Raw genomic sequence first — 21091 nt, 5'->3', positions numbered from 1 at the left:
GATGTGAAATTTACAAGTCAGTGTGATGTTTAGCAGTGTACCTTTATAAGTACAGCATCTTCTGGAGAGAGTAAGATTCTTAACACCTACAACTGATCACAACTAGTGGTTAGTGCCTCTGTTACAACAACTGAAGAACATGCCAGCCATTGCTGCTTAACTTTCACTACATGGAACATATTGTCAGCTACATTTTATGATTCTGACAGAATCAGGAAGAAGTAAGCATCATTACAACTATGTGATGGTACATCATGGAGGTCCTTCAAGCTGTAGAATGGAATAGCATGTATATTGTTATAGTTGTAAAATGGAATAGCACAGATATTGCAGCTGTAAGGTGGAATAGCACATATATTGCAGCTGTATGGTGGAATAGCACATATATCATTGCAGCTGTAGGGTGGAATAACTCATAGATCATTACAGCTGTAGGGTGGAATAGCACATATATCTTTGTTGCTGTAGGGTGGAATGGCACATAGATCATTGCAGCTGTATGGTGGAATAGCACATATATCATTGCAGCTGTATGGTGGAATAGCACATATATCATTGCAGCTGTATGGTGGAATAGCAGATAGATCATTGCAGATGTATGGTGGAATAGCACATAGATCATTGCAGCTGTATGGTGGAATGGCACATAGATCATTGCAGCTGTAGGGTGGAATAGTACATAGATCATTGCAGCTGTATGGTGGAATAGCACATAGATCATTGCAGCTGTATGGTGGAATAGCACATAGATCATTGCACTGTAGGGTGGAATAGCACATATATCATTGCAGCTGTAGGATGGAATGGCACATATATCATTGCACCTGTAGGGTGGAATAGCACATAGATCATTGCAGCTGTATGGTGGAATAGCACATATATCATTGCAGCTGTATGGTGGAATAGCACATATATCATTGCAGCTGTAGGATGGAATGGCACACAGATCATTGCAGCTGTAGGATGGAATGGCACATATATCATTGCAGCTGTAGGATGGAATAGCACATATATAATTGCAGCTGTAGGATGGAATGGCACACAGATCATTGCAGCTGTAGGATGGAATGGCACACAGATCATTGCAGCTGTATGGTGGAATAGCACATGTAGCATTACAGCTTTAGTAATATCACATATAGCATTACAGCTGTAGGAGTGCCACTCATTTAGTTTAGCTTGTTTTGGAAACAGATTGTTCTGAATTAGTGTATTGTCCCCAGTTTATGAATGTAAGTCTACTCTCTCCAATGTAGAGTGTTAGTGTATTGTACTCAGTGTTGGAATTTTCGTGTACTGTATCCAGTGTTGGATTGTTAGTGTACTGTACTCATTGTAGGAATGTTAGTGTACTGTCCCCAATGTACTTTTTCAAATTGTTCTTGGCCCTGTTTAAGATTTGTGCAGTCATTCTGTTCCACTAAAATTCATGCAGATATGCAGAAGAAAATACTATTTAAAATAATCTTTACAACCAGCAGTATTGCTTTTGTCTGATGTTATGATTGCAAATTATTACCTATTTTGCCCAAAATGTTAAACCCAATAAATGCGAAAAAATGCTGAGATAACGTCATGAACCTTTCTGTTTACACTTTTGCAAAAATATTGTGATTATCCATGTCTATCTCTACATGTGTCCATGTACTCATCCATCTTCCTTTTGACCTAAACTGCATCTTCATTGTGGTCATATTGGGTATGATGTTTCACAGTAGTTGACACTAAAGGGGTAGAGAATTGAATGGAATGTAAAATATTTTATAATTCATAATTTCCATTTAATCCCTTTTTTTGTTTTGTTTTTTCAGTTTTGCTTATTTGGATTCTTCCTGTGTGTAGATGCCTTTTTGTTTCTCTTCACATTTCTGCCTCTGAGAATCCTTTTGGCTTTTGTCAGGATTTTTACACAACCCTGTGGAATTTGGAGCAGTAGGTAAGTCAACAATAATCAGAACTTTTCGCAAAGAAGATAATTGTTATTAAAGTAATCATAGTGTGAGAGAGGCTTGCTCCATGGGGAAGGGAAGGTGGGGGCTGATAGGCCACTTTAAAGTAAGTCATAGGAAAAGGAAGTAAGAAATAGTTACTATATACTCACTTATGAGTCAGGTCCCCAAGCTGTATAGACCCATGAATGCTGTTGTATAATGCAGTGGCATTCAGGGTCAGTGCATTGAATTAGAAGTACTCAGTAGAGCAAACAACATAGACCTGGATCTGCTGGTGTGTTATGCATACATGTAAACCTCCTTGCTGCAAGAGATTGTCTCCCATGATGAGATGTGTCTCCCATACTACCCATAGTAAAACTGCAAATTACTAAGTTAGATTGAAGAATACTAAATAATACTAAAACCATATAAATTACTAACCAAGCAAAACCAGAAGAACATTGTTCTATATCATTGTCAATATTAAAACTGTACAAATTACTAACCAAGCAAGATCTGAAGAATACTGTTGTATATCATTATTAACACTAAAACTGTACAAATTACTAACCGAGCAAGACAATAATGTAGACTACTGCTCTATATTCATACAAGACTGTTATATAGACTAATACTCTATGTCTATTATTAATTGTAAAACTAAGAAGTAACCAAGCCAGGCTTGAAGATGGCTATTCATTCTCATTTTACATACTTGGACATTATGCTTTTTGCTTTACATGATACCACAACGTTATTGTTGACTTAATGAGATGATGATATGTGTAATCTTAATAAATATGAGATGGTTCCATCTGCATTGATGCCGTGTGATCAATCACATCCAGATATGGTTTTGGTAAGATTTATGAATATCATAATTTCATTGGAATGACAAGGCATATTTTAGTAGTGTGCAGTTTGTAGTTGATGTGTTTTATTTTAAAATGAAAACTTTAGAGCTATAACCTGAAATTATGTTATTAACATGCAGCATGACATTTTGAAACTGCCACATTTTTCACAGTAGATGTCACCTTGTCCACAAAAAATGCAGAACTTTAAAATATAACGTTTCTTTCCAACCATTAAGGACAGTTCTTATCTCATATATATTTGTGAAAATCTGAGTGTGACTCTTCAGTTTTTACTACAACTCCAGATAATACTACTACAACTCTAGAAAATGCAACTCTAGATAATAATGTTACAAATCTAGATAATACTACTACAACTCTAGATAATATTGCTACAACTCTAGAAAATACAACTCTAGATAATAATGCTACAACTCTAGATAAATAGTACAACTCTAAACAATAGTACAACTCTAGAGATAATATTACTACAACTATAGATAATAATGCTACAACTCTAGATGATAATGCTACAGCTCTAGATAATACAACTCTAGATAATAATAATACAACTCTAGAAAATACAACTCTAGATAATAATGTTACAACTCTAGATAATAGTTCAACTATAGATAGTAGCACAACTCTAGATAATACTACTACAACTCTAGATAATACTACTGCAACTCTAGATAATAATGCTACAATTCTAGATAATACAACCCTAGATAATAATACTACAGCTCTAGAAAATACAACTCCAGATAAGAATGCTGCAACTCTATATAATAGTAAAACTCTAGATAGTACAAATCTAGATTATACTACTACAACTCTAGATAATACTACTACAACTCTAGATAATAATGCTACAACTCTAGATAAATAGTACAATTCTAGATAATACAACTCTAGATAATAATGCTACAGCTCTAGAAAATACAACTCTAGATAATAATGCTACAGCTCTAGAAAATACAATTCTAGATAATAATGCTACAACTCTAAATAATAGTTAAACTCTAGATAGTACAAATCTAGATTATTACTACTACAACTCTAGATAATAATACAACTCTAGATAATGCTACTACAACTCTAGATAATAGTACTACAACTCTAGATAATAATACACCTCTAGATAATATTACAACTCCAGATAATAATGCTACAACTCTAGATAATACTACTAAAACTCTAGATAATAACACTATAATTCTAGATAATAATACAACTCTAGATAATACAACTCTAGATAATACAACTTGAGATAATACTACAACTCTAGATAATGCAAATCAATATAATACTACAACTTGAGATAATAATGCTAAAACTCTAGATAGTAATACTAGAACTCTAGATAATACTACAACTCTAGATAATAATGCTTCAATTCTAGATAATAATAATATCACTCTTGATAATAATACTAGAACTTCAGATAATAATACTTCAACTCTAGATAAAACTACTACAATATAAATAATATTACAACTGTAGATAATACTACTACAATGTAGATAATACTACAACTCTAGATAATGCTACAGTGTAGATATTACTACAGCTCTAGACAATATTACAAGTTTTAATAATACTACTACAATGTAGATAATATTACAACTCTAGATAATACTCCTACAATGTAGATAATACTATAACTCTAGATAATAATACTACAACTCTAGACAATAATACTAGAACTCTAGAGAATAATACTAGAACTCTAGAGAATAGTACTAGAACTCTAGATCATACTAGAACCCTAGATAATACTCTAACTCTAGATAATAATACTACAACTCTAGAGAATAGTACTAGAACTCTAGATCATACTAGAACTCTAGATCATACTATAACTCTAGATAATAATACTACAACTCTAGAGAATAGTACTAGAACTCTAGATCATACTAGAACTCTAGATAATAATACTATAACTCTAGATAATAATACTACAACTCTAGAGAATAGTACTAGAACTCTAGATCATACTAGAACTCTAGATAATAATACTATAACTCTAGATAATAATACTACAACTATAAATAATAATACTAGAGCTCTAGATAATAATACTACACTCTAGATAACAATACTAGATCTCAGGATAATAATACTACAACTCTAGATAATAATACTGTAACTTTAGATAGTAATACTAGAACTCAAGATAATAATACTTCAGCTGTAGATAATACAGCTACAATGTAGATAATACTACAGTGCTAGATAATATTGCTACAATGTAGATAATACTATAGCTCTAGAGAGTACTACAGCTCTAGCTAATAGTACTACAATGTAGATAATACTACTACAATGTAGATAATACTACAGCTCTAGATAATATTACTACAATATATATAATATTACAGCTCTAGATAATACTACTACAACTCTATATAATACTACAGCTCTAGCTAATATTACTACAATGAAGATAATACTACAGCTCTAGATAACACTACTGCAATGTAGATAATACTACAGCTCTAGATAATATTGCTACAATGTAGATAATACTACAGCTTTAGATAATATTACTACAATGTAGATAATACAACAGCTCTAGCTAATATTGCTACAATGTAGATAATACCATAGCTCTAGATAATACTACAGCTCTAGCTAATAGTACTACAATGTAGATAATACTACAGCTCTAGATAATATTGCTACAATGTAGATAATAATACAGCTCTAGCTAATAGTACTACAATGTAGATAATACTACAGCTCTAGATAATACTACTACAATATAGATAATACTACAGCTCTAGATAATATTACTACAATGTATATAATATTACAGCTCTAGATAATATTATTACAACTCTAGATAATACTACAACATTAGCTAATATTACTACAATGAAGCTAATACTACAGCTCTAGATAATACTATTACAATGTAGATAATACTACAGCTCTAGATAATACTACAGCTCTAGATAATACTACAGTGTAGATAATACTACTGCTCTAGATAATACTACAGTGTAGATAATACTACTGCTCTAGATAATACTACAATGTAGATAATACTACAGCTCTAGCTAATATTGCTACAATGTAGATAATACTATAGCTCTAGATAATATTACAACTCTAGATAATAGTACTACAATGTAGATAATACTACTACAATGTAGATAATACTACAGCTCTTTATAATATTACTACAACTCTAGATAATACTACAGCTCTAGCTAATATTACTACAATGTAGATAATACTACATCTCTAGATAATACTACAACAATGTAGATTATACTACAGCTCTAGATAATACTACAATGTAGATAATCATGCAAATCTTGATAATACTACTACAGTGTAGATAATACTACTACTCTAGATAGTACTACTTCAACTCTAGATAGTGCTACTACAACTCTAGATAGTACTACAACTCTAGATAGTACTACTACAACTGAAGATAATACTACAACTCCAGATAATACTACAGCTCTAGATAATACTACAACTCTAGATGGTACTACAACTCTAGATAGTACTACTACAACTCTAGATAGTACTACTACAACTCTAGATAGTACTACTACAACTCTAGATAATACTACTACAACTCAAGATAATACTACTACAACTCTAGATAGTACTACTACAACTCTAGATAATACTACAGCTCTAGATATTGCTACAACTCTAGATAGTACTACTACAACTCTAGATAATACTACAACTCTAGATAATACTAAACTCTAGATAGTACTACTATAACCTAAGATAACAGTAGATAGTCATGCAAATCTAGATAATACTGCTACAATATAGATAATACTACAGCTCTAGATATTACTACAACTCTAGATAGTACTACTACAACTCTAGATAATACTACAACTCTAGATAATACTAAACTCTAGATAGTACTACTATAACCTAAGATAACAGTAGATAGTCATGCAAATCTAGATAATACTGCTACACCTCTACATCATATTATTACAACTCTAGATAACATTATCTGTAATAAATCTAGAAAACCTTGAAAAGTATATATAGCATATGTTGTGTTCTTTAGGTCTCGTAAGCTTCTAGAGCCAGCTCAGATCTGTGACATCCTGAAGGGAATCATCGCAGTGACCTGCTTCTTCATCATTAATGAAATAGACACATCGGTCATGTACCATCTAGTGAGGGGACAAGCTGTCATTAAGCTTTATGTTTTCTTTAACATGATGGAGGTATACTATTGTGTGTGTATATTCATTTCCTTGCAGGTTCAAATGTTAAAATAGATGTGCATTATCCTGATGATAGTGGTGATGATAATTAAGATGAAATAGTGGCTATAACGATGATAATGAAATTTTTATTGTTTAACTTGTAGCAGTAGATAGCAAGGCAGGTGGCACTTTCTGGCAGTAGTAACAATGGAGATGGTATCAGTGATTAGATTTTACCCTAAATGTTTTTTAAATTTGCCTGTAGGACATAATGACAAGCGTTTGCAGCAAAGATGAACTAATTCTATCAAACCTTTTTTTTTACATCATATATATATATATTCATATTTATTTAAATAAATTCTATACACAGTACTTGGTAAAATTATGACCCAAAAATTGACTTGGGAAGTTGGGCTTTGGAAAAAGTAATTTACAAAAAATAGCTGGTAGTGAAGATTGAATTACAAACCTACTGATCATTTATTGACTTGCTTTTATAATGTAACTTATATTCCTTTAAACAAAAGATAAATTATTGTTATGGCTATGTGGTCTTAAACTAAGTAACAGAGGAGTGAAAACCAACAACTTTAGTAAAATTAATAAATAATTTATCTCCCAAGAATACAAAGTGAAAATTTAGAAAGAACTTACAATATTGTGAAATAAATGCTAACTAGTCCTTAATGTTTTATCACAAGTTCAGATGCATGAAGTTCCAATTGAATTCTAGTTGTATTCCACATAAATTCCAATATTGAATGTGTTAATTTTCCTCTAGTCTTGAATGTACCAATGGCCTGGAATGTGGTCATGTGTTAAGTCTTTTGATGTATCACAATAATAGAATCCAAAATGTCCTTTGTCTGAATTCACTATATTTCCAAATTAATGTTTTAGTCCAAGAATATTATTGGGCACTTTCTAACTGCACCCAATTCAGCTAAATTAAATTAAGTCCAATTAAATTAAGCCACCCAAATTAAAAACTGAACACAATAATAAGAATGACTCTGCTTTGGATGTTATGGCAAGAATGTGTAATTTTCAAAGTAAGCAACATTATTTAAGAAATTGAGATACAATATTAGAACAAGGATTTAGGTTAGTTTCCTTTGTAAAACATTCAAAGTTATCAACAAGTTTAGGAATTTCCAACTGAAAAACTAATATCCTTCATTCAGATTCTTCCATTGATAATGATCTAAATATTTATTCTATACTCATAGAAAAATATTATAAATGTATTATTCTTTACAAAATAAATGTCACTGGTCATGTACACTGTTTACTTGATTTTGGTCAAAGGTCAGGTATAGAATGCAGATATAAATAACATATAATCATTGAGATAAGCCAACATACAATGCAAATTAAATATGCATAATATTACATTTGTGTGCTGATTCGTTGAGACATAGATAGTTGTGGCAGCATAGATAAACTCTACACACCTGAACAGTTTTAAAGCGATTTTAGTATTAGTTTGGTTCTTTCTACCAATCATATAGTGGAGCACAAGTTTAATCCTATGAAAAATTTTCATAACAGTAAAAAGTTGACAAATTTGTTTACTTACAAGACATAGGAATCTAGTATTAAGTCTCTTTTTATCTTTTAAATTACAGGCTACACCAGAAAAAACTCTAAATTTATACTAAAATGTTTTGCACCAGAAAATATCTTATCATATGCTTGTAATTGTTTGCTGACTTAATTTTTAAATGCATGTTCAAACAGATCTAGAAAATATCTAATGTCTTTTAGGTAGCAGATCGCCTGTTGTCTAGTTTTGGTCAGGACATCTTGGATGCTTTGTTCTGGACAGCCACAGAACCTCGAGACAGAAAGCGAGAACGCCTTGGGGTTCTACCTCATCTACTGATAGCCATCATCTATGTTAGTATCCTTTATATCAAGTGTCCATGATGTTTGTATGAATACGTACCAGTTTTAGGAAAGGATTACCTTTAGTTGAATTTATTCGGGCATTCAGTCAACTGAATATGACTTTACATAGAGGTGCAGTATCTTTTCACAATGTGTACTCTGCTTAGTTCTTTGAACAGGTCATATTTTAGCTATATTTGGATTTTAAATCATGTGATACAAGGACATGCTTCTTAAGCATTCTGCCAGTTTATGTTCATTTTAAGACTGTTATAAATTTACACTGATATCCTATTCCCATTTTAGCTTACCAGAATGGAGGTGCTGTTGCCATAGTTAGCACTCGTCAAGGGATCTGTGATTCAACAACCTTTTTTCTTATAATCTATACTGTCACTTTGATCAATTCTGTGTGATTGTCACAGTCACATCATAAAGATTAGCACTAAAGATGGTGTTACTGTTTTGCCACACACTGTTGATTGCAAAAACAGAATTGGTAGAAATTCACAAGAGCTCAAGTGACATTAAACATGGTAGGTGTGATTTTGGTGTTTGAAGTTTCTTGAGATGACTACGTTGGTATTTTCTGCCAATGCCAAAAAGAAACACAAATCTCAGCAACAGAAAAATTATACAAAATTCAATGATGGAAGAAAACTGGAGTTTCATTGGTTGGAATCAAGTTTGAAAGGACATGGATATACATTCTGCTCTTTCTTTAAAATTGATTTTAAATTATGGTGGCAAGAAGAACATTACACATCATGCTGAAATCACATCTCATAAAAGCATGTTAACCATGTAGTGTCAACAAATATGCCGTTGCTGAATTCAATCCATGTTTGTAGAATCTGCGTCAAATGTGGCTAGAGTTACACATGCTGAAATAAATTTTTTGGCAGTTTTATAGCCAAACTGTCTCCAGTTTCATTTCTCAGATCTAATCAAAGTAATGTTCCCTGACTCAGAAATCGTACATCAATTCTCATGCAAATAGGTACAAGCTGCTCACATAGGGACTATTTCTGTATGTTAATAATAATAATAATAATAATAATAATAAAAATGTATTATATAAACTCACTGTCATGAGAAACTAACTGCAGAATGCAACCAGCTAGCATTATTCTTGTAGGCAAAATGTGCATTCGAAAATACTATGAATGACTGCATTGCAAAAATTTACATAAACACCACTGACCTTGATTCAGTCCTTTGTAAATATGAATGTAAACTTGACTATAGTACCTGTCACCAGCTGCCACTGTAATCCACAATGCCAGGAATGAATGATATACTAGCAAGTTGTGTTTGTGTTTGGTCGATTTGATTGTCATTATTAAAGAATGAAGTTTCTGTTTTCCTTTGTAATACTTGCGTGTTATAATCCTACTTTGGAATTGATTGTTATTATTAAAGAGGGGTGATAGAGATGATAATGATGACAACAATTGTGTATGTTTTTTTACTATATCTTGGTGTACAAACATAAGCCCCAACTGAACCTACATCACATGTATGTTTTTTTCTATATTATTATATATTTTAGAAGCAGTCCAATTAGCTTAACATTGTTGCTGTTGGTCAGTGTCCAGTGGTAGTGGTATTGACTGTAGTTAAGTAAAAATATATACCATTTCCTTATATGGTAAATATATGTGTCTGCATTCAATGAACTACTTCTGGTTATAGCTAAATACAGATATTGGAAGTAGCCTAATACCTGGTATGTAGTTTTGCATTTTATTTAATACTAAGTTGTTTTTATCCTTAACTTGACTCCAGTATTCCATGCACTGCTGATTTTGTTCCAAGCTACAGTGTTGAATGTCGCATTTAACTCACACAACAAGGCCCTTCTGACCATCATGATGTCAAATAATGTAAAGTTATTTTTAGAATTTTTCAGTCATATACATTTCTAGATCACATCACACTACTTTCTCAAATGCAAAACTCCTGGAAAGACAAACCATTTATCTCCAGTCATACCTGCATCAACATTACCTCCCCTTTCTACTGCTAGGTAGATACATGTATCCCTAGAGGTTATCCAGTATAAGCATTTATTACAGCATAAGTATCATTGCACTGCATAACAGTGCAACATCCAACATGATGGTCATTATGATCCTCATTAATTCTACCCATTCAGCATCCAACATGATGGTCATTATGATCCTCATTAATTCTACCCATTCAACATCCAACATGATGGTCATTATGATCCTCATTAATTCTACCCATTCAACATCCAACATGATGGTCATTATGATCCTCATTAATTCTACCCATTCAACATCTATTCTGACGGTCATTATGATCCTCATTAATTCTACCCATTCAACATCCACCATGATGGTCATTATGATCCTCATTAATTCTACCCATTCAGCATCCAACATGGTCATTATGATCCTCATTAATTCTACCCATTCAACATCCAGCATGATGGTCATTATGATCTTCATTAATTCTACCCATTCAACATCCAACATGATGGTCATTATGATCCTCATTAATTCTACCCATTCAACATCCAACATGATGGTCATTATGATCCTCATTAATTCTACCCATTCAACATCCAACGTGATGGTCATTATGATCCTCATTAATTCTACCCATTCAACATCTATTGTGATGGTCATTATGATCCTCATTAATTCTACCCATTCAACATCCAACATGATGGTCATTATGATCCTCATTAATTCTACCCATTCAACATCCAACATGATGGTCATTACGATCCTCATTAATTCTACCCATTCAACATCCAACATGATGGTCATTATGATCCTTATTAATTCTACCCATTCAGCATCCAACATGGTCATTATGATCCTCATTAATTCTACCCATTCAACATCCAACATGATGGTCATTATGATCTTCATTAATTCTACCCATTCAACATCCAACATGATGGTCATTATGATCCTCATTAATTCTACCCATTCAACATCTATTGTGATGGTCATTATGATCCTCATTAATTCTACCCATTCAACATCTATCGTGATGGTCATTATGATCCTCATTAATTCTACCCATTCAGCATCCAACATGGTCATTATGATCCTCATTAATTCTACCCATTCAACATCCAACATGATGGTCATTATGATCCTCATTAATTCTACCCATTCAACATCCAACATGATGGTCATTATGATCTTCATTAATTCTACCCATTCAACATCCAACATGATGGTCATTATGATCCTCATTAATTCTACCCATTCAACATCTATTGTGATGGTCATTATGATCCTCATTAATTCTACCCATTCAACATCTATCGTGATGGTCATTATGATCCTCATTAATTCTACCCATTCAACATCCAACATGATGGTCATTATGATCCTCATTAATTCTACCCATTCAACATCCAACATGATGGTCATTACGATCCTCATTAATTCTACCCATTCAACATCCAACATGATGGTCATTATGATCCTCATTAATTCTACCCATTCAGCATCCAACATGGTCATTATGATCCTCATTAATTCTACCCATTCAACATCCAACATGATGGTCATTATGATCTTCATTAATTCTACCCATTCAACATCCAACATGATGGTCATTATGATCCTCATTAATTCTATCCATTCAACATCCAACATGATGGTTGTTATGATCCTCATTAATTTACCCATTCAACATCTATTGTGATGGTCATTATGATCCTCATTAATTCTACCCATTCAACATCTATCGTGATGGTCATTATGATCCTCATTAATTCTACCCATTCAATATCCAACATGATGGTCATTATGATCCTCATTAATTCTACCCATTCAACATCCAACATGATGGTTGTTATGATCCTCATTAATTCTACCCATTCAACATCTATTGTGATGGTCATTATGATCCTCATTAATTCTACCCATTCAACATCTACTGTGATGGTCATTATGATCCTCATTAATTCTACCCATTCAACATCCAACATGATGGTCATTATGATCCTCATTAATTCTACCCATTCAACATCCAACATGATGGTCATTATGATCCTCATTAATTCTACCCATTCAACATCCAACATGATGGTCATTATGATCCTCATTAATTCTACCCATTCAACATCCAACATGATGGTCATTATGATCCTCATTAATTCTACCCATTCAACATCCAACATGATGGTCACTACCCATTCAGCATCCAACATGATGGTCATTACAATCTTCATTAATTCTACCCATTCAGCATCCAACATGATGGTCATTACGATCCTCATTAATTCTACCCATTCAACATCCAACATGATGGTCATTATGATCCTCATTAATTCTACCCATTCAACATCCAACATGATGGTCATTATGATCCTCATTAATTCTACCCATTCAGCATCCAACATGATGGTCATTACGATCCTCATTAATTCTACCCATTCAACATCCAACATGATGGTCATTATGACCTTCATTAATTCTACCCATTCAACATCCAACATGATGGTCATTATGATCCTCATTAATTCTACCCATTCAATATCCAACATGATGGTCATTATGACCTTCATTAATTCTACCCATTCAACATCCAACATGATGGTCATTACGATCCTCATTAATTCTACCCATTCAACATCCAACATGATGGTCATTATGACCTTCATTAATTCTACCCATTCAACATCCAACATGATGGTCATTATGATCCTCATTAATTCTACCCATTCAACATCCAACATGATGGTCATTATGACCTTCATTAATTCTACCCATTCAACATCCAACATGATGGTCATTATGATCCTCATTAATTCTACCCATTCAGTATCCAACATGATGGTCATTATGACCTTCATTAATTCTACCCATTTAAATGGCAGATTTGAATAGTATTGTTAACTAATCTAACTGCAAAATATTGGTAACTTTATGTTTTCAAGTTTCGTTGATAGTTGTGCCTATTTTTTGGCAGTTTCTTAACTTTGCTTTTCTGACCTTGTAGTCACACAGTGTATTGCTTATACTTGCTGTTTGTACATTTTATTGTGAAATGGTTGATGTCCATGTTTTAATTACAAATGCAGATGTTGATATGGTTGACACATTTGTTTTTTTCTCATTATTAAAAATGTTTTTCTCATTGTTTTTTCAGATATACAATAGCAACAATAAGTTTCAAATGCCAAATGTTTTAGGTTAACAAGGACATTGAAGAGCTGTGCCTTGCATTTTCCAAGTTTTGGTCAGCTTCATCTTGCAGTGATTGCTCAACAAAGTCAATGGAATTATGTTTTTTTGCAGAAACTTTTAAAGGGCAGAAAGAGAGACGGGAAATTTCAAATCTGTGGACATTAACATCTTAAGTCTTAACCCTAAAGTGTCCTTTTATAGCTCTATAGCTAGATTAGCGAGTGCTACAGTGTCCCCTCCCCTTCTCAAAGATTTTTAGAACCATGTCTTTAGTGACCGTAATGGATGTAATATCCAGCCAGTTTGCGGCAAAATATTAGTGTGCATTGGATGTGTCCATGCTACGCACTACTCAAGTGCTGCTTGAGTCACAGATGAGGAGACTCGCACAGTGGTGATGCATTTGCATTTGGGACGTTTTTATCATTCTTGTATTGCATCTTTGCAATATAGACTTGGAGTTCATAGGAGATTAACCTCCAACTTTTTTTTGCAGCCTAGTGGGCATAAGTTCCCTTGCATGTCTTGTACTGGCGTTAGTGCCTGTAATTCCTAGTGCATGGGGTACTGACCTTTTGAGGCAAGTATTAACAGTCTTTGCTCTTTGCTGCTCCTCTAGTTGCTGTCCAGTTATACACTGAACCCACCTTCCAGCTGTCAGTTCCAGTGACCAAGTCAGTTGCCTGGCTGCCAGTATAGCCAGTGGGTCTGATGTTAATGACATGTCTAATGGATAGATACTCGATTACTCCCAGGGACAGTTGCACTTTTTCTTCTCTGCTGCCAGGAATGATATACATGGACTTAGAAGCTATGCCTGATAAGGCCAACACCCACAGTGAGTGGAGAGGAAAACCTTAACTAGATTAGTTGACACACCCGTATCACATGATGAACCGTCTGTCGGACAAATGACGAGACATGGGAAATTCCAAGATCTTTTGGAGAGCCAGAAGCCAGCATTTGATCACTGATACTGCATACACTTGGGCATTCTGAGCTTGGAGCATGACAGTCCTGAAGTTCTACAAGACTGTATTTCTACATTAAATACATTACTTATTTGTATTAATATTAGAGACAGCTAAATCCAGCCTTCTCTGAAAGACAAGAGAACAGCTTTATGTTTATGTATCAGTAGAAAAAGGGAAGTAACCATTACAGGTTACTCCCGTTGTCATGCTAGGTGGCCAACGTTCATTTTCAGCTATGAACAGTACGTGCTAAAATCCACTGAAACTTACACTTCATTTTGACTATCAGTCATTTGTTTTCAGCTGTTTAGTAATTCAGAATGTTAGACTTTGTGCATATCTGACTTTTTGGGTCTTATTTTATGACCTGCTGGGTTCTCTACCACTTCTGACTGGAGGGTTCTCTTCTTCTGGCTTTAGGGTGAGGGGAGTTCAGTAGTACATTATTTTAAACACTTAGCCATTTTGCAAACTACTGTTTATATCTAATATACACACTCTAAAGTTCTGTCCACCTCTCCAAATTTTACATTACAGTTTAGCTACATGCTTTCTTGATATAGTTATCAACTCATAATATCTATCTATCACACCATTATATCTGTTAGGGATTCTATCTCTTCTGTTAATTCTCCATCTTGTATATCTGTTTCTCTTTTTGGCTATGTCTTGTAAGTCCTTTTATAAAGTTTCTCTTTTAAGTTCCCATTTCTTATCGCAAACTTGTATCTTGTTCTGACTATTCACTTGTATTTATCTATCTATATTTACTATATCATAATACCACACACACTTTCCTTACATACAGAATATGATTGGCTAAGCATTACTAAATGAACAGCCCTCTTTTCCCCCCAGATCATACCATAACTAAATGGTGCTGAAATAGAAGTAATTTGACCCATTTACCCAGGTATGATGCTGACCCATTTACCCAGATTTGCCATGATGCTGACCCATTTAGCCAGATTTGCCATGATGCTGACCCATTTACCTAGATTTGTCATGATGCTGACCCATTTACCCAGATTTGTCATGATGCTGACCCATTTACCCAGATTTGCCATGATGCTGACCCATTTACCTAGATTTGTCATGATGCTGACCCATTTACCCAGATTTGTCATTGCTTTACCCACATCCATCTCATGGCTTTGATGATAGAATTGGCCAAACAAACAAATTGGCAGTCCACAGGGTACAAATCCATATTGGGGCCCTGGGTGGCAGAGTATTCTTTACTGATCAATGATATCTCACATCTGTCCACAATGGTTTGAGTCTCAGACTCCACCATTTGGGTACGAGAGAAGCTGCCAGTAGCTTTCTGTGGGTCAGTAATACCAGGGTTTTCTTGGCTTCTTACTCAACCAGATAAACTGGCTGCCATTAGTATTGTGTTGAGGAATGGCATTACACCCAAATAAACAACAAATCCCCATCCCTGCCCATGCATGGAAAATTGAAACTGGGCTTGTGGGATTACTTTTTGACTTCACTGACTGATCCAGGCTGATGACCAACTGATGCAGCCATATGGACAGTCAGTGTATGGTTTTAGAAGTCGTGCATCGGTCATCTCAGACTGGCAACCTGACCATCCAGCTCACTAACACATCTCTCAACAGTTTCTATAGTGATGGCATCCTGTGATCACCAGACTGCAATGCCAGCCAGATGACCATATGTACTGACCATATCACTGAAAAATGGTGAACTCTAGCTATCTGCTGCAGCCCTACTGGCTGTGCCTAACTGGCATTCCACAGCTGCACCATTCTGTGCCTGTAAGTTATCAGTGGAGAAGTGTTGTGTTTTTAGTTCTTTGTCTATGATGTTATTGATATGCTTTAGTTTTACATGTAGTACAATAAGATATTAATGATAATTTTTTTTATCTCTGCCATAGGGTGGAGAGTATTATGTTATGGTATTGTCCATTCATGTTTCCTAGTTCACTTCTGCATAGTAACTCATGTCCGTCACAGTCAGCCATTACCAATCTTTGTAAATAGTTTGATTTTGGGGTCCAAATCTCAGGGTCACTGTGATAGAATCTTCACAATACAGTAACATTACTTCTGCATTACTGACATTGACCAAACTTTGAGACTGGCTTGTACTTTGGGTATGGAAGAAGTCTGTCAGGATTTGGGTTTAGAGGTTAAGGTCACTGTCTCGAAAAGAAGAAAAATGGTCTTCTACATGATAACTTTAGTTGTATGTCACAGACCTGGACTAAACTGCTTATACATTAAAAACTGCGACCTTTGCTATGAGCAACACCTGTCATTTCCGACCACAATTGTGATGCACAGATCGATTTTATTATATAATTGCACTGTTATGAACAACCACCTGCTGAATGTGACCATCGACCGTGATGTCTTGGCAAAATATGCATTTCAACACTGCTATGAATGACTGCATCGCAAAAAAAAAAAGGTCAACACAACTGACCTTGACTTAATCCTTTGTAAACACAAGAGCTCAGGATAGATGTAGTATGCAAACAAAGTGCACATTAAATAACACTACAGTTGAACAACCATATAGCAAGATATACACCACTAACCATCATTTAATCCTTTGTAACAATGACTGCATAAATAATAAATACTGTTCTAATGTATTTTTTTAAACAAAATTGGCGAGCTATCAGTTTTGTGAAATTTACAAGTCCAGCCTATGGTGTCATTTGTAAACCAGACTAAAGTACATGTCACAAACCTCCATTGTAGTGCCTAAGTCATGTGAATAGTCAGTAAGATTAACCATTTTTTCAAAGGACGTACTTAGAGGTTTTATATTTTTTCATTATCTTTGTAAAAAAAAACACAACACCAGTAGTTCTAATGTCCCAGTGAGAAATCTTTTGAAAGGGCTTCAGTGTAGAGTTGAGTACATTGTTTGTCTTTCCAGTTAATCTGTAATGCCTGGTGGGTGGGGGTGAATGAGTTCTTTGTCTTTTATACTAGTAAGTGAGAATCATTTCTGGATTCATTTTTTAAATTTTATTTCTTTTGTAACAGTGTTTCACCAAGCCACCATCTGTTTACCTGGGTGCAGATGATTGCAACCTTTGTTTATTGAGCTATAATGCTATTAAATCAAACTTCATCAAAAAAAAATGTATTGTTTCTTGATGAGTTAATTATGTCTTTTGGTTTCATTCATTGGTACATAATATATACTTATTTCATATTTCCCCAAAACCTGATAAAAACCAAAATACATCTCATCGTTATTACGTCAACACTAATAACAATGGCGGAACCTCCGATGAAAAAAAAAAGAAAAATTCTAACACTGGAAGAAGGAACATATTCATGTGATGTTCAAATATAAATGTTGTTTGAAAATGTATATCTTTATTATATAAAAATATTTTGAGAGGAATGCATGCAATATTTAACAAGATTTATGAATGTAGGATATGATACATGTACAGTGAGTATGGGTTTCCTTCTTCAACAATGCTATTGGTCCTGGAAAACAGTCCATTTTCACACACTTCTTATGAGACCACATGTCTTGAGAGACTGCTTTTGATTGGCAGAAGGGTTGGTTTCTCATAACAGGTTTTACTGTACTACTGAACAGTTGAAGCCTAATGATTTTGGGATCCAGTGATTAAAGATAAAGGTCATTGGATGAAAAATGGTTTCTGTAAACAAATTTCAGATGTCGATTTGGCATCTTCACTAAAGTTTGTGGATGGCTTACACTTTGGATATGAAAGAAACCTGGTGGTTTGGGTGTCAATCGATCTAAGGTCAAGATTACTGCAGGTGAAAGAAGAAAAAGGGTTTCGCTTATTTTGATTTGAAGACCTTATAACTTGTCCAAAATTCATGAAAGGCTTGCACCTATGGTATTGAAAAGTCCTTTTGATTTTGGGTTGTCAGTTCATTGTGACTTAAAGAAAATAATTTTTTCGCATAAACTTTTATTTTTAGGGCAAAGTCATTGACCAGATTTGTCATTGGCTTGCACTTAGGCTAGTAAAGAAACCTATATATTTTAGAGTGCAAAGGTCAATGGTCTGATAAGAAAATAATGGTTTCTATACAGTAAGTTTAATTTAAGACCACATACCCAAGCCAATTAGTGGCTATATAAAATGCCATTAAACACAGGGGCATATGAGTAATGTGCTGTAAATAATACTCTTGTTTTCCTAATTTTCTAACTGTTTATATATTGTATATATTCTGGATATTGGCTACAGATATGTTGTATGTAATTTTGACCAGTCAGTTTATTGAATGGTACAATTTTAAGATTTGAGACTGTTTTGAAATGCTGTAGAATTAAATGGGAGAAAATGAATACAGTGTGATCACAATATACATGATCTCAGTTCATGCAATATGGGAAAAAATGCGAAAAAGATTGCTACTATTGAGATAACTCTCTCCTACACATAGACTGTGCCACTGCCGCATGCAAACATTACCCACAATGCCCAGCTCTTATGCGCCCACCATTTTGTTTATTGTGGCCTGCGTGCTGAGTACGTATGTACACGTACAAATTGTTTGTTACAAAGTAAATTATTTGTTTCAGTTTTTTTATAAAGATGACCTAGAGTGGCTGAGTGGTCTAAAGCACTCTCCATTATGGATCACTGCCATCTCACCTCTGTCTGCGTGGGTTCGAGTATCTAATCAGCCAGTGTGGGTATGTGGGAAAGCTTGCCAGTAGCTTCTCGTGGGTTGGTGGTTTTTTCCGGGTTCTTCCTCCACCATTAATACTGGCTGCCATGTATAGACTATCGTGTGCTGAAAAATGGCATTAAACCCACAACAACAACAAATGTTTTAACATTATTATTAGTGATGGCATATAAAAAATGAGCAAGTGATTGTCCGAAGAGACCAAGGAAGGCTATTTATTTAGAGGTTAAACTTGAAGTAGTGAAAAGGTATGAAGCTGGTCTGAGTTACGCCATGATACAGCATGCTTTGAACCTTAGTGAAAGTACATGTAGAAGCAAACAAGGCATTTAACATCAAGGATGCCTTGCAATTTGTAAAAATGTCATGGCTGGAGGTTTCACCACATTGCATGAATAGCATTTGGAAAAAAACTTTGTCCTCAGTTTTATCTTTCTTGTGATGGCTTAGATATCAAAAACACCATTGCGTTAGCAAATAACGCCTATGTAAAGTCTGCAAACAAAGTCAGACTGGCAGAAGAGACACTACAAAGATTGACATCAAGCAGCTTTTGGAATCCTACACTGAGGAGTTGACAAATGAAGACCTGTTGGATTTTGAACAAGAATGTTTGGATGAAGAACAAAAAACATTCCAGCCAGCAAGAGGCTTATGAGCAGCAACATGCTCATCAGTCTATATATTGAAAGTTTTGTCTGACGTCTTAATATGTCACTGCTGCCTGCACTTTAATGGAGGATAATGATCCAGATACAAATTGAAGTTCACTAATTCAACGCAAAGTTATGGATGCAGTTGCTTGTTATGAAGAGCTTTTATGAGAAAAAAGAGAACATAAGACTGGACTCTTTCTTCAGAGTGTCATCTGCAGATGAGTCTCTCACTTCAGGTGGCATGCTTGCATGCCCAAGCATATCGCTTGTTGTCTCTTCAGACAGTTTCGAACAAGATATGTAAGCATTATTGTCTTTTTGAAAAGGGTATCAACACTTGTGTTTGATGCAGCTTTTGTTTTTAATTTCATGTACGTATTTTCTATTGATTAAAATTCATAATTTCATGTTTCTTTATGTTTCCTATCTTTTATGTTCGTTTTCGTATGCTTTGTATGAAAACTTTTATTAATTTTTTATTTTAATCTACTATGCAGAAGCATCCCCTAGTTGTAACATACTGAATGTCTATGGAGAAAATGATCTTAATTTATGCAAATCTCAAATTACATGCGCACATCAGAATATAACCCTTGCATAAATTTTGATCACCCTGTACATTGATTTTAATGTTTCTTTGCCGTGTGCACTGCTTTTATATCAGCATGATTTGTCAGTAAAAACAAGAATATGAAAATGTTTTATTCTGTATACTCCCT

At 34.2% G+C, this 21091-nt stretch overlaps 1 protein-coding gene across 4 annotated transcripts in view; it reads left to right on the top strand.

Annotated features, from left to right (window-relative positions):
- The window catches only part of LOC149774591 (transmembrane anterior posterior transformation protein 1 homolog), a 51120-nt gene that overhangs the window by 12150 nt on the left and 17879 nt on the right, over positions 1-21091 (top strand). For all 4 annotated transcript variants that reach the window (XM_089945103.1, XM_089945100.1, XM_089945101.1 and 1 more), the window contains 4 exons: positions 1812-1936; positions 6846-7008; positions 8761-8896; positions 10672-10769. In XM_089945103.1, coding sequence (XP_089801229.1) covers positions 1812-1936; positions 6846-7008; positions 8761-8896; positions 10672-10769 — 522 coding nt within the window. The remainder of the gene's footprint in view (positions 1-1811; positions 1937-6845; positions 7009-8760; positions 8897-10671; positions 10770-21091) is intronic.

This window comes from Sinohyriopsis cumingii, unplaced genomic scaffold (genome assembly GCF_028554795.1).
Source record: "Sinohyriopsis cumingii isolate HCF-2022 unplaced genomic scaffold, ASM2855479v2 utg000198l, whole genome shotgun sequence".
NCBI classification, from domain to species: domain Eukaryota; kingdom Metazoa; phylum Mollusca; class Bivalvia; order Unionida; family Unionidae; genus Sinohyriopsis; species Sinohyriopsis cumingii.
Note: the sequence above shows the minus strand (reverse complement) of the source record. Positions and strands in the feature narration are given on the sequence as shown.